The following is a 14,897-nucleotide window of genomic DNA, read 5'->3' as shown; positions in this document are numbered from 1 at the left end:
AAAATCTAGTGATGACGTCATTATACGTCATAACTAGAATTTCGAATGGATGACTTCATGAACCTTGGAACATTAAGATGTGAGAAACTACAGAGAAAGCAGCACAAGCGGGTGGGCGGAAACAACTCACATAGAGTCGTGACACCATACTGAATCCTCTGGTAGGCTGTATGAAAAAGTATGAGACAAGGAGAGGAAGTTAGTAAAAAAACATAGTGCTGTAGGTATATACAGTATCTACATTATTATCTAATTCTACAATTGCTTAGAATGGGTGTTTGGTAAGATTATATTGGCTGAAGTGTATAAATAATTTGTAGGATTGTTCCATAAAACTAAAACTGTAATTATTGATTATGGTGAAGATATAATCGTACCATGAGATCACAAATACGTTGACCAACACTGTCTTTATTAAATAAAAGCAATATAGGCCTATTATTCAACGCCAGATATCATCTTACCAAAATGAAAAAATATAGACTTAATGCAGAGGTTACCGAGAACAAACGTGCAACATAATATAACTCTGTATGTTACAAAGCTATGCTAACTATGGGTGTTACCATCATTTTACTTCAGAAACTAATAATGAAGTCAAAATATGACTCATTGGCAATTGGTTCTTACACAATATTATGGAATGTATATAAACAAGATTGCCATTAATCATTTTTATTCAAATAGATGATTTAATGAAACATTTAGACTTTGGATAGTACTAGGCCCCTGGATCTGTTTAAATGATAGGTAAAAATGAGCACAAGTTAGTAAGAGGTGTTCAGCTAAGGTAGTGCAGACTAGAGTACCTATACATATATAGGTACTCTAGTGCAGACTAAAGATACAGATGAGAATTAAAGGAGGAATCAATGCTTTCAATGTACAGTACTGTACAACGTACACTGTAGGTGGCCCACTAATCTTGAACATTAGTACTATAGATGTGATACATTTACAAACTATGAACTGAACAAAGTATATGGTATATACCCAACACTGGCAGATCTGTCATAAGTAGTTAATCAACCAGATGTACTAACAAATTACGTGCAGAGCAGAAGGAGTCTAAATAAGGCATGATATTTTATTGAAAATAACCACGAACTACCTATCTTCTACTGTACTACATTATGAAGACCATGCTAGTTTTGAAATCTAGAAACTAAGATTTTTTCTGTGTGACTGAGTGTGCATGCTCCTGAATAGATGTAATTAAAATGTGGAATGAAGTGGCAGATCAACATTTACATAGTATGAGCAAGGATCAAGAAAGTAGACAAAGGATTCTATCTATGTATTTACATAACTCCTAACTGAACTATTTACCAAGCAGGTTAAATTGTATAAGTAGCAAGATAAAAAATCATCTAAGTTGCAGGGTGACTTCCTGAAGGAGACGTCATATGAGCATATACTATTGCATCTTTCCACTAAACTTTACGAGAAGTAGTCAGTATTAATGACAACCCTAAATTTATGCATATCCTACACTTCAAAGGACAGTACAAATCCCTTTGCTACAGTAACAAAAAAAACGCTTTTCAGATGGTCTGCCCAACTAAACGCATCTCAAGTCTAATATCTGCTAAAGAGGTGTTAGTGATCTTGGCAAGTAGTTGTATTGCATAGTATATTTCAGGAGCAACAAGTCTATTAAAAAATTTTTAAAAATTACTGTTAGTATGAGATTGAGTCAGACCCCATAGCATGTAAGATGCTACGTGTAAATTTATGCGAAAAAAAGTTAGCAATTAATCTTTGGCCTTGAATTTTCCACTGATTTACTAAATAAATTTGATTTAATACATATATAATGTTCTGTGGAGGAAGAAAACTTCTCATTACAGTGTCAAATAACTCTGCCTTTTTGGTGTCTACTGAGAAGAAGGCACATCAAGATGAAGAAATAATTAGCTCGTGTGGTACCGTTTTAAACTAACATTTGCAACTAATTTTTGTTCAGAATTTGGCACCGAAATGATGCTAAAACGCATGCTACTGTGATAAAGGCTAATATATGACTAGGATTTGGTTGGAAACTGTAAAAAATTAGGTAGATTTTAAAAGAGAAATAGATTAACTGAAATATAAGGGAATTGACCAGGAAAAAACCAAACTACTAAATACACACACACGCACACACACATACAGGGTGTCCCAAAATAATGTATACACTCTTTGGATTGTTACAACTTGTTCAATATATTGATATTAACGTGGAAAACAGATTCACTGGAGAGAAACAATGCACAGTGAAAAAGTAAGGATACATGGGGCAATTTGAGAATGTTAAAAAAAGAATCTGTTTTCCACGTTCATATCAATAAATTGAAGAGGTTGTAACAATCCAAAGAGTGGATACATTATATTGACACCCTGTATATATATATATGTATATATATATATATATATATATATATATATATATATATATATATATTATATATATATATATATATATATATATGTTTGTGTGTGTGTGTGTGTACAGTAGTACTAGTAATACTAGAGTACCTATATAAAATACCTATATAGGTACTCAAAGTACTACTATACTGTAGTGTTCTGCCCTAAGGGAGGCCCTTTCCTGGATTAATATCACACAATTCACCATTCATGGCCACCTCCTTTTCTGTCCTCTGGGTCTTTGTCCTTCAAATTTAATTGTGTACAGTATACATAGCTCCATATATGAATGTATGCTTATATGTTTTCTTGTATGCATATACTCACCTTGTTTCATCTTTTCTTTAGTCTTGTCAATCTCATCAACATACCAAGCCGTCTGCTCTTCCAACTTGGCGTTCAGCTCAAGCTGTGTTTCGTATCGTAACTTGTATTCGCTGCCTGAAATAAAATGTTAATTCCTCGTTGTTATTAGGCGTATTTCAAATATAATTTATAAAGGATGGTATCATAAGCGTTCACTAATAAAGGATGTATAGAGTACTACTATAAAGCTGGGAACACACTTGGGCGATACGCCTTGGCGATCAGAGGAGATATGGAAAAATCCCGAGAATTTGAATATCGCAGGCGCTTTCAGACGATTTTTTTGAGCACATATTTTTCGAAACGCAGGACACTGTGGCATACATCACAGTGGGCAAGTTACGACATCTCAATTGGTCGGGCACTTTGCGCTGGTGATCTTTGTGTACACGATATATGTGCGATACGGATCAAGGCATGCGTGATCCACAGGACTCCCGTATATTAAAAGTTTTTCACCAATCCACTAAAGCATTTTATATCGTAAAAACCAAAGTTTGTTTCCGCCCAAATATATTTCCTTTGTTACGATGTTCAGGCTTTATATTTTATTTCAAATATGACAAAGTATTCTCTCTCTCTCTCTCTCTCTCACTTTACGTATCAGCGCTGAACGCATGCGCAGTGATTCATGGTGCCCCGTCTCCCATAGGGAGATATATCGCATATATAGTTTTGAGAGGCGATTAGGTTAGCAATGACAGCGAAACAGAACACTGATAATGTGATGCGTTATCTCCTTGCACGCGTTGTATTGAAGGTGCCCGACCATCATTGTACACTAGGCGAAAAAATGGAGCAGGTTTCATTCTGTCCGCCAGTGTTGTGACAGCGTGTGGTAACCAGGAATGTATCGCACATGTGACGATGCTCATCTCAGTCCATGGGATTTGGCGCGAAACATACCCGGGATGAATGGAAATGTGTGGCGATATGCTCAAAATTTTGCTAAAATCAACATCTCGCAACATCACCATGGCCGTAGTGCCCAAGTGTGATCCCAGCATAAGCGTTCACTAATAAAGGATATATACAAGTAGTACTAAAGTGTCCACTAATGAAGGATATATACAAATAGTAATGTAAGCATTCACTAATAAAGGTTAGGGTGGCTCCAAGGAAAATACTAGGCTGATAGGGGGGGGGGGGGTAACATAGCCAGAATAGTTGCTTACCAAAATCCTCTCCTTTTTTTACGGCTTCCAGCTGTTTTTGCAGTTCATCCACACTCTGTTGCAACACTCCGACAGACCACTGAATGGTATCTCTGATCGAGGCGAATTGACAGGAGTAGTAGCCGTTTTTTGTATTTTTTATAAAGTGGTAATAAAAGAATGGGAGTTAGTATGTATGGAATCATTTCCATTAATGAATGAATTTAAAAAAAAATGGTATTAGTACTGCATAAGCAATCAAAATCAATTAATTTTAATTTTACTTTTAGATTGAATCATGCTTTATCAAAACTCCAACTAGTTTTATTTGTTATGTTAGAACTAACCTCAACTTTTAATTGATTGCATGACATCAACATTGTAAATGTCATTTCATGAAGAGAAAATCTAAACAAAGCTATTTACAATCCCAGATGCAATAAGAACTCAAGAAATGATTTTTAATTGGTTACTTTCATCGTCATGATGCAACTTGCAAGGCAAATGAAAATCCGCCAGCCCATCCTAGTCTAGCCACTTAGAATTGAGACTTGCAAGGGATTTGCGGCGCTGCCACATTTCCAAGATAGGAATGATATGGCATAAGAGATGGCAACAGCTCTAATGACTTGCCAATGTTTCGTGGCGCTGCCACGTTTCTAAGATAGGAATGATATGGCATAAGAGATGGCAACAGGTCTAATGACTTGCCAATGTTTCGCGGCCCTGCCACGTTTCCATGATAGGAATGAAATGGCTTAAGAAATGGCAACAGACGTAATTTCCAAGTCTCAAACCTTTGTAGCTACAGTATAGTACAATAGCTTAGATAGTATAGAAGTTATAGAAAAAAAGAGTAAGTACAATGAATTTATGCAGACAATGAATTAAAAAAAAATGTAAAGGCCCCTAGGGAACATGCTGATCTACAAATTTTATTATATATAAGAATGATTCTATCATACCAGGCAGACTAACCATGAGAAAATAACTGTACTTACCTAACGCGTAATGGCATACTGTGCAAGTAAGCGGTACGTGATGCAGATTTATAAAATTGGAAATTCAGTAAAGAAAATTTAAAGAACAGTTTAACTATAATGGGAGTCATGGATAATCTCAAAAGTACAGTTGGACACAGGAATTCCTGGTAGACCTGCCTGTAAAGAAGTGCACCCGGATAGTTCCTGCGTTCAGCCCTCACACCAACCTCTGCCGTAGCTCCCTACGCTATCTGTTTGGTCTCTCGCCGCGAAGTATGGGTGTGACAGGGTGCACCAATATCGAGCGAGGTGTGTCAGGGATCTTGACTGTCCACTGCTCAAATCAGTTGGCTATTAGCACCACCCCATTTCAGTGGAGTAGTTCAGTGAATGACCTTTCAGAAATGTTTTATCGAAACCTTGGACCAGGATTGCATTTCTCACGATAGTCAATTTTTTTAATAAGGCACATTTGCACTGACTCGCAGGGGTGCCCTTTTAGCTTGGAAAAGTTTCCTACTAACTAATTGGTTGGACAAGATAATTCTAACCAATCAGCTAGTAGGAAACTTTTCAGAGCTAAAAGGGCATCCCTGTTATTCAGTGCAAAAGTTTCCTACTAGCTGAATGGTTGGACAAAATAATTCTAACCAATCAGCTAGCAGGAAAATTCCAAGCTAAAAGGGCATCCCTGCAAGTCGGTGCAAAAGTTTCCTTCTAGCTGAATAATTGGACAAAATAATTCTAAACAATCAGCTAGCAGGAAAGTTTTCCTTACTAAAAGGGCATCCCTGTGAGTCAGTGCATATGTGCCTCATTTAAAAAATATTGAGTATTTTGCAGTTGTTCCTAAACTTTTTTATTTCTGTCGTTTCTCCCTGCGCCTAGTTCATCAATCCAAATTGCCCACTTCATGGGAAAGAGTATTATTATTATTATTATTATTATTATAATAAGCTAGGCTATAAAGCTAGTTGGAGAGGCAAAAAGCCAAAGGGCTGAAACAGAGAAAAATAGCCCAGTGAGGAAAGTAAACTAGGAAATAAATATTGTGCAAGAGAAGAATAGACAATCAAAATGAAATATTTCAAGAACATAATAACTTTAAATTAGGTCCATTACATATAAACTATAAAAACTCAAAAATAAAAAAGAGAGAAGGAGAAATAGGATAGAACAGCATTCCGAGTGTACTCTCAAGCAAGAGAACTCTAATCCAAGACAGTGGAAGGCCATGGTTCAGAGGCTATGGGACTACCCGAGACTAGAGAACAATGGTTTAATTTTGGAGTATTCTTCTCCTAGAAGATCTGCTAAAGAGTCTCTTCTACCTTTACCAAGAGGAAAGTAGCCACTGAACAATTACATTATTATTATTATTATTATTATTATTATTATTATTATTATTAGCTAAGCTACAACCTAGTTGGAAAAGCAAGATGCTATAACCCCAAGGGCTCCAACAGGGAAAAATAGCCCAGTGAAGATAGGAAACAAGAAAAAATAGAATATTTTAAGAACAGTAACAACATTAAAATAATTATTTCCAATATAAACTATAAAAGTTTAACGAAACAAGAGGAAGAGAAATAAGATGGAATAGTGTGCCCGAGTGTACCCTCAACCAAGAGAACTCTAACCCAAGACAGAAATTCGATTGACCAGCCCTGACCTTTAGCTGGCATTGACTGTAACTTACATAAACCTTCATACATAGGTGATTATGTAATCCTACTGATGGAAAATCTATACAGTGAGTAAACTCAGCTCTTCAACTGCCAACATTAGGCTATAAAGTAACTAGAATTAGGATATTCACTTGATCAGCAACCCCGACAAACTTTCTTGCTTGAGGGTACACACGGGCAAACTTTTATTTCTTATTTCTCTTTCTCTTGTTATTTTAAATTTTATAATTTATATATGAAAGATCTATTCTAATGTTATTACTGTTCTTAAAACATTTTATATTATTTATCAGTCCTCTTGTAGTTTATTTATTTCCTTATTTCCTTTCCTCACATGGCTGTTTTTCCCTGTTGGAACCCTAGGGCTTATAGCATCCTGTTTTTGAAACCAGGGCTGTAGCTTAGCTAGTAATGATAATAATAATAATAGCAGAGGCAAGGAAGTGACATTGCCCAATCAAGCAGGACAATGCCCTGGCGACTGACCATATAGACATATGATCAGCGCCCAAGCCCCCTTCTCCACCCAAGTTAGGACCAAGGGGGGCCAGGAAATGGCTGCTGATGACTCCGCAGATAGACCTATAGGCTACCGGCTCACAAGGATGGTGAGATTGCAGCGACCAAAGAAACAAACGAGTTTGAGCGGGACTCGAACGAGTCTAACCCCTGTCTGGCGTTCACCAGTCAGGGGCGTCACCACCTCGGCCACCTCACCCCTAAAACTAGACGTAATTTAGACCCTCCTGTCCGGTCACGTGGCCAACGACCTGAGTTACCTGGGAGCCATTGCGTCCCGTGGAATGATTTGATCGATCTTTGCCGCCTTCCTTGTTGCATTCCAAGCTCTTAGGTTAACAACATAGAAGCATCGTGTTTCCGAGGGTGTTGTTGTTGTTATTATTATTATTATTAGTAGTAGTAGTAGTAGTAGTAGTATCGTTATCATCATTATTATTATTATTGTTATTATTTTTATTTTATTATTATTGTTGTTATTGTTATTATTTATATTATTATTATTTTATTATTATCATTATTATTATTATTATTTTATCATTATTTTTTTATTGTTATCATTAATATTATTATTATTATTATTATTATTATTATTATTATTATTTTTATTATCATCCTTATTTTATTACTATTATTATTATTATTATTACCTAAGCTACAATCCTAGTTGGAAAAGTAGGATGCTATAAGCCCAAGGGCTCCAACAAGGAAAAAATATTATTATTATTATTATTATTATTATTATTACTACCCAATCTACAACCCTAGTTGGAAAAGCAGGATGCTATAAACCCAAGGGCCCCAACAGGGAAAACAGCCCAGTGAGGAAACGAAATAAGGAAATGAATAAAATATATGAAAACTAACAGATATCGAATACGAAATATCCTGCAGAAGTTTGTATCACTAACTGTTTCATTACAGGTACGAATATTAAATAATTTTTATGATCAAGGAGTGCTCACCTTTCTAAGTTTGTGTATCTTCTGGTGTAGCAGACGCCCTGATTGTAATTATCCTGTGCAAAAACATGTATCAACAGGTTGGTGATAAGCCTGCATACTAACTGGAAAATTCGAGTGGATATACTAAATTTGTACAGAAAGTGTTTTATCCAGTAAATTTTGACTAATTTGAAACAAAGAATTGGGCGTTTATAGGCCATTCATGAATGGTAGAGGCAAGGGATAGTGACAGTGCCCTAGCTAGCAGTACAGCCCTAGAGACTAGCCATATACATAAGATCAGCGCCCAAGCCCCCCCTCCACCCAAGTTAGAACCAGGGATGGCAAGGCAATGACTGCTGATGACTCAGCAAGTAGACCTATAGTCACCCCCCAAACGCCCTATCCTTAGCTCACAAGGATGGTGATGTTGCAGACACTACAAAAAGCTATTGAGCTTGGGTGGGACTTTAACCCCCATCTAACAGATCGCCATGCAGGGACGTTTCCAATAGGCCACCACAACTCGCTGCAGTATTGAAAGATGACAAAGTTCACTACTCAGCGTGAGACTTGATATAAAATGTACTCAGTTTGTTTAGTTTGCGAAGAGACTGGGATTAAAGACATGATAATCTGTTGTATGACAGAACTCTTTTAACTCAATTGTACGATCTGAAGTGAATGGTTTTATGTTTATGAGTAGTAAACTATAACAAGAAGCAGTGGGGCTTTTGCCAAACAGCATCTATAAAATTTTGGTAAAAAAACACCAGGACCCAAGAACTCCTTTAGATTTTTGGTGAAATAATACAATGTAGTCTTCAGAAGTGATGATTATTCATTTCAGAACCGTCCCATTAACTAAATCTCTTTGAAATGTCTTAACTCATGTTTTGCAAACTTTTTCTTGTAAGATGAGGATGTGATTTATTCTAAGGATGATTTTAGATCAAGTAATTCCATATGAAGAGTAACCTGGTGTTACAATAATATGGGGGTAATGACACTAAGGAGATAGTGCTATTAGAACCAATAAAAAGTACAGTAAGGAAGGGGTAAAAATTACTGTCATGCTTGAGTAAGGAGACAAAGAATACCCTACATAGTACTTAATATGAGAGAGGAGTGAAATAGAGGTTATTCAGAAAATCTCTGATCTAAAATGGCAAAAGTATCACTCTTTGGCAGGAAGTCAATATTTTCAGCTATGCTAATGTACAAGAATTGGCAAAATACTGTGAGGAGAAAGAGAATTGCTGATTATTATTCTATATCTTTCTTACGAAAAAATCAAAAGCTAAAACTCTAGATTAAAATAGGTAAGATATAACCATAGCACCCAAGAGAAAGTGGTATGAGGGAACAAGAAGCCTAAAAGAAACGAAGTAAGGTAACAAATAGCAACAAAATATAAGCAATAAGTTAAAGCTTTACCTACCTTGCTTGTAACTGATGATGTTTTCATGAGTGTCAGAAGGATTCTGTGAGCATTGGTTTAAAAGTAGAAAAAAGATTTGTCACAGGCTGTGCATCCCTGACGAGGAAAGTTTCCTTTGCATGATGTATGGTTTTCCTGGACAGAGCAGAGGTGCCCAGAAAGTAAAACCTCATAATACAGGTGGCTGGAGGAACAGCAAGGTAGTTCCAGTCAAGGGTCTTGGCAGAAAAATGCTATGGTATGCCAAGCTTGCCTCATAAAAAAAGTATGAAACAATCTTACAAAAAGAAAAAAAAAACCAGAGGGGAAATATGCTACGACTAAAAAAGGAATAGCTTAAGTTTGAGGCAGTGATACTGAAAGAAATGTCTATAGGATAATTAAACAAAATGGTAAAAAATCCCAATCAGATGTTAAAGCCTTCTATAAAAAAAATTTAAATGAGGCCAAAAACAGGAAGGAAAATAAAAGACAAAACTCACTGGAATTAAACCAGTCAAAATAACAATGCAGGAACAGGAGATTGCTTGAAACATCAAAGAAATGAACCCCCGACAACAGATGGGTGATGGACATTTCAAAGTACTCTCGTTGAATTCTTAAAGAAACTCAGATCTGTGAACCCCTATTTGGCAGTGTATTTTACCTTTAAACAGTGTTTCAAGTTTAATGCGCTTACCATTCAAACGGTGCTGGACTACGCTGAAACATTACACAGTATCAGACATGCTTGTAGCCCAATCTCCACCATTTTCCTTGTGCATAGCTAAGAAAAGATCTTTCTTTTAAATTGGAACACTGGCTATTCCAAGCAAGATAGCAAGCCAATAGGTAATGTACATCTAGAAAGCATGATTTATTTGTATCCGGAAAGCAGTAGTTGCCGTAAGCGTGTGCTTAAAGGATTCATTATAGGTATGACTTACAGTTCCTTGCTGGCCAGGTATCTCTTGATGAGCCAAAGCTGTTCCATTGTGGCCCTTTGTGGTTTGAGGGGTATTTAGATGGAAGTGATAGAACAGAGAAGTGTGAAAGGGTTGGGAGAGGAGGGTAGGAAAGTATTAAGACACAAGGATCATGCAAGTGTGTATTATGGTAAAAGGAATTCATATATTCACAACAGAACAAATTAGATGTCTACTAGATTAACATTCACTTTACGTATTTTGTTTTTTCAATCAAATCTGAATAGTATCAGGCATTCCCATGAGAGTAACATTTCATCAAACCAATGTTTGCATATGGGTGAAAAATACGTTGAAGAAAAAAACTAAACATGATGCACAAACTCAAACCTCACACCAGTGCCAAGGAAATATTCACAGGGCTTAAGATTGGAGGACCTCTGTGCAGCGTACAACTTACCTATATCTGATCTCTTGGTCTAGCTCTTTTTGCAGCTTGGCCATCTCATCCTTCTTGCCCGTAACCCCTGCCTTAGTGGACTTCCCTCCTGGGCCTCTGCTGCCTTCATCGTCACTGGTGGCAGCGCTTTTCACCCAGCCTTTCTTGATGGCCGGAATGTCCCTACTCTCAGGACTCAGAGTGTCTGTCCCACTGGTTGAGCGCAAGGAGCTCTCTTCGGCCGAGCTCCGTCCCATGCCGCTGTCCCCTCCGTTATCTCTGCTATCGTCTTTGCCCATTCTGGTTAACTTTCAGTTGTGAATCCCTATTCACTTTGTGTGTTTCTCTAGCTTGTTCACGAATGTCCTCTCAGCCTTCGTCAGTTTTCCCAGTGTATGTGGCCTGGCTGTACTTCTCCATCTATGTGATTCACCGCACCCAGTAATGAACAAAGACACTTTGGGGGAAGAATTTGCTTTTTTTTTTATGGAATTACTGGACTTTGTGCTTTTTCCCAATTAATAAAGTATTGCTAATAACCTGAAAAAAAAGTTTGATCTCAGATGAATTATTTGTATATTCTAAAAAGAATATGCATATATTTGACAGGGGGTCTAGTTGTAATTTTGATTTACACTAAATGTGTGCTAATGACCAAAATGTCTGGTGTATTAGTATTCATTAGGCTTTATATATCCTTATATTCAAGTGTGTTTGTGTTGGGTGTATCCAAACCAGGAATATATATATATATATATATATATATATATATATATATATATATATATATAGACATATATATACACACACACACATATATATATATGCATATATATATATATATATATATATATATATATATATATATATGTATATATGCATATATATATATATATATATATATATATATATATATGTACATATATATATATATATATATATATATATATATATATATATATATATACATACATATATATATACATATATATATATGCATATGTATATGCACACATATGTATACAATATACATATGTATGAAAATGGATATGTATGCATCTGTGTATATGTATGTAGGTTATACATATGTGAATGTTTTTTTGTAAATACATCGATAAGAGAAATGATTTAAGATTAACCCATGTTGATATAAAGACACTGTAGGCAAACTATTGAAAGGCCTAAATAAACACTATAATCAATTCTTTTTAGTGAGGCAGATTTGCACCGACTCGCAGGGGTGCCCTTTTAGCTCGGAAATGTTTCCTGATCGCTGATTGGTTGGAAAAGATAATTCTCACCAATCAGATAGCAGGAAACTTTTCCGAGCTAAAAGGGCACCCCTGCGAGATGGTGCAAATGCGCCTCATTAAAAAAATTGAGTATAGGACAACTGTGTTTGTCCTTTAACCGATACCCCCTAGCTAATAGGATATGAGCTCCACCCAAGAAGCATGTTTTTTCTGATGTTTTGTTCTAAAAATGTTTGTGTGTCGGTTCATATCTTCACTGTACCAAACACTGTATATTGTAAACAAAATATATTAATGAATCAGTCCTCTTGAACATGCCGTATAGATGAAACTAGTTACGATTCACTTAGTGTTTTATTTTTTTCTTTATGTAGGCCTACTGTATATAAATGTTTATCTATACTCACACACATATATATGTATATATATACATATATATATATATATATATCTGTATATATATATATATATATATATATATATATATATATATATATATATATATATATATAAATACTCAGACACACACACACATATATATATATTTATATATATATATATATATATATATATATATTTATTTATATAATTATATATATATATATATATATATATATATATATATATATATATATTTATATATATATTTATATATATATATATTTATATATATATATATATATATATATATATATATATATATATATATATACATACATATATTTATATATATATACATTTATATATATACATATATTTATATATATATATATATATATATATATTTATATATATATATATATATATATATATATATATATATATATATATATGTATATATATTTATATATATATATCTAATATATATATGTATATATATATACATAGTTTTACCACTATTAAAATCTTGGGGTTTAGGCACTACTTTTACTATAGATCTAATTAAAATATAAAAAGAATTAATATTTTACCTTTGAAAATCCACACAGCTAATTCCCATATCTTTTCTATATTTTCATTTACATCCCGTAGATTTTATCAAATTTCCACCTTCAAGTTAAAAAATGAGAATTTATTCAACATACGCATTTACTAGATTACGTGAGCTAGTATCTTCGTGACAATTCTGCCTTTGTTTTCCATGTGACTGTTTCAAATGACAACGATGAAATACTTAATATTTACACTATTTACTTAGTATTTAGTTATTATTTTACTATGTAGAACTGTTATACCTCGCCCTAGAATAGTATTTCCATAGCTACATTAACACACTATGCAACCACAGGTAGACCCTTTTCTATACTAATCCATCCAAGCAATTGCCAGTCGACATGAGGGCTACATAGATGCTATTTTGCGTTTTTTAACCATTTTCCTCTCTTAAATGACTTACATAATTCCATCTCATTGATCTCATTAATTATATATACGACACGTTCCTTATTTATTATCAATTTTCAATCACGGCTATCATAAAGCTAAATGTTATATCGAAATGGAAAGGAAATTAGGAAAATAGGAATCATTATCATACAACTGGCAGGTCGACACTACCATGAGTTCTTCATTGATTGGCGAGTTGTCGTACAACAACCTACCGGATATTGGTCTTATGATATTATCCTTACAAAAGGTGTAATAAGCATTCAACAAGTTCTGTTTAATAATCAACTTTACTTAGTTTTCAATTGCTATTTTCATTTTGATATTGGTAAATATTTATTCCACATTTTTGTCATTTTTCTTCGTTGTAAAGAATCAAGATTCTTAAAAATTGGGTAGCGTGATTGCAGACTCTAAGGCAATTTGGAAAACTCTCTCTCTCTCTCTCTCTCTCTCTCTCTCTCTCTCTCTCTCTCTCTCTCTCTCTCTCTCTCTCTCTCTCTCTCTCTCTTATAGCAAGATATTATAAATATACATTAAAATGGTTATAATAGCAGGAACTCGTATGATTTGGAGGTCCACTCTACACCATCATAACCTTATTCTTTTAGTTTATTAGTTTTAATGATACTAATTAACTAGTGCGAGAACCACAACATAAATGATAAAACAAACAGGAATAATAATAATAATAATAATAATGATAATAATAATAATAACTATAGTACTAAAAGAAACCGTATAAATGGTTCTAATAAGGTTATTGGCCTATGATCTCCCCCCGAGTGGCCTCCTACACCCGGCTCTGCACCAACACTCCTTTCCAAGTTTTATTTCTCCCTTTATATATATATATATATATATATATATATATATATATATATATATATATATATATATATATATATATATATATTTAGCTCCAACCTCTTCCCAGGAGTACCATGGAGATGAATGGCCTACACGTCCCCAGCGCTGTGTAATATATTCGTATGGCAACGAGCATAGGAAATCATTCGGTTTGCGAACTCTTTGGAAATTGAAACTGGTTTAGAGAGAGTCTATGCAAATATCATCATTAGCAGTTACTATAGTCAATTTCTTTTAGCAAATCAGATTTGCACCGACTCGCAGCGGTGCCCTTTTAGCTCGGAAAAGTTTCCTGATCGCTGATTGGTTAGAATTATCTCGTCCAACCAATCAGCGATCAGGAAACTTTTCCGAGCTAAAAGGGGCACCGCTGCGAGTCGGTGCAAATCTGCATCGCTAAAAGAAATTGACTATAGTCCATTGCAGAACAAAGGCCTCAGACATGTTCTTCTACACATGCGTCTGATTATGGTCTTTCTTAGGTCGTCAATCCATCGTCTTCTCTTCTTTTCCCTGCTTCTTTTGCAATCTCCAGGGACC

General features: G+C 34.8%; 1 protein-coding gene across 1 annotated transcript in view; it reads right to left on the bottom strand.

The window, feature by feature from the left end:
• The window catches only part of LOC137617908 (uncharacterized), a 37,762-nt gene extending 26,402 nt beyond the window's left edge, over positions 1 to 11,360 (bottom strand). Inside the window, exons 1-5 of the mRNA XM_068347852.1 lie at positions 10,870 to 11,360; positions 10,431 to 10,484; positions 3,951 to 4,042; positions 2,737 to 2,850; positions 131 to 166 (exon numbers count right to left, since the gene is read on the bottom strand). Of these exons, the coding sequence (XP_068203953.1) occupies positions 131 to 166; positions 2,737 to 2,850; positions 3,951 to 4,042; positions 10,431 to 10,484; positions 10,870 to 11,147 (574 nt within the window). The 5' untranslated portion in view covers positions 11,148 to 11,360. The remainder of the gene's footprint in view (positions 1 to 130; positions 167 to 2,736; positions 2,851 to 3,950; positions 4,043 to 10,430; positions 10,485 to 10,869) is intronic.
• Between the last annotated feature and the right edge of the window lie 3,537 nt (positions 11,361 to 14,897).

Source organism: Palaemon carinicauda, chromosome 24 (assembly GCF_036898095.1).
Source record: "Palaemon carinicauda isolate YSFRI2023 chromosome 24, ASM3689809v2, whole genome shotgun sequence".
NCBI classification, from domain to species: domain Eukaryota; kingdom Metazoa; phylum Arthropoda; class Malacostraca; order Decapoda; family Palaemonidae; genus Palaemon; species Palaemon carinicauda.
Note: the sequence above shows the minus strand (reverse complement) of the source record. Positions and strands in the feature narration are given on the sequence as shown.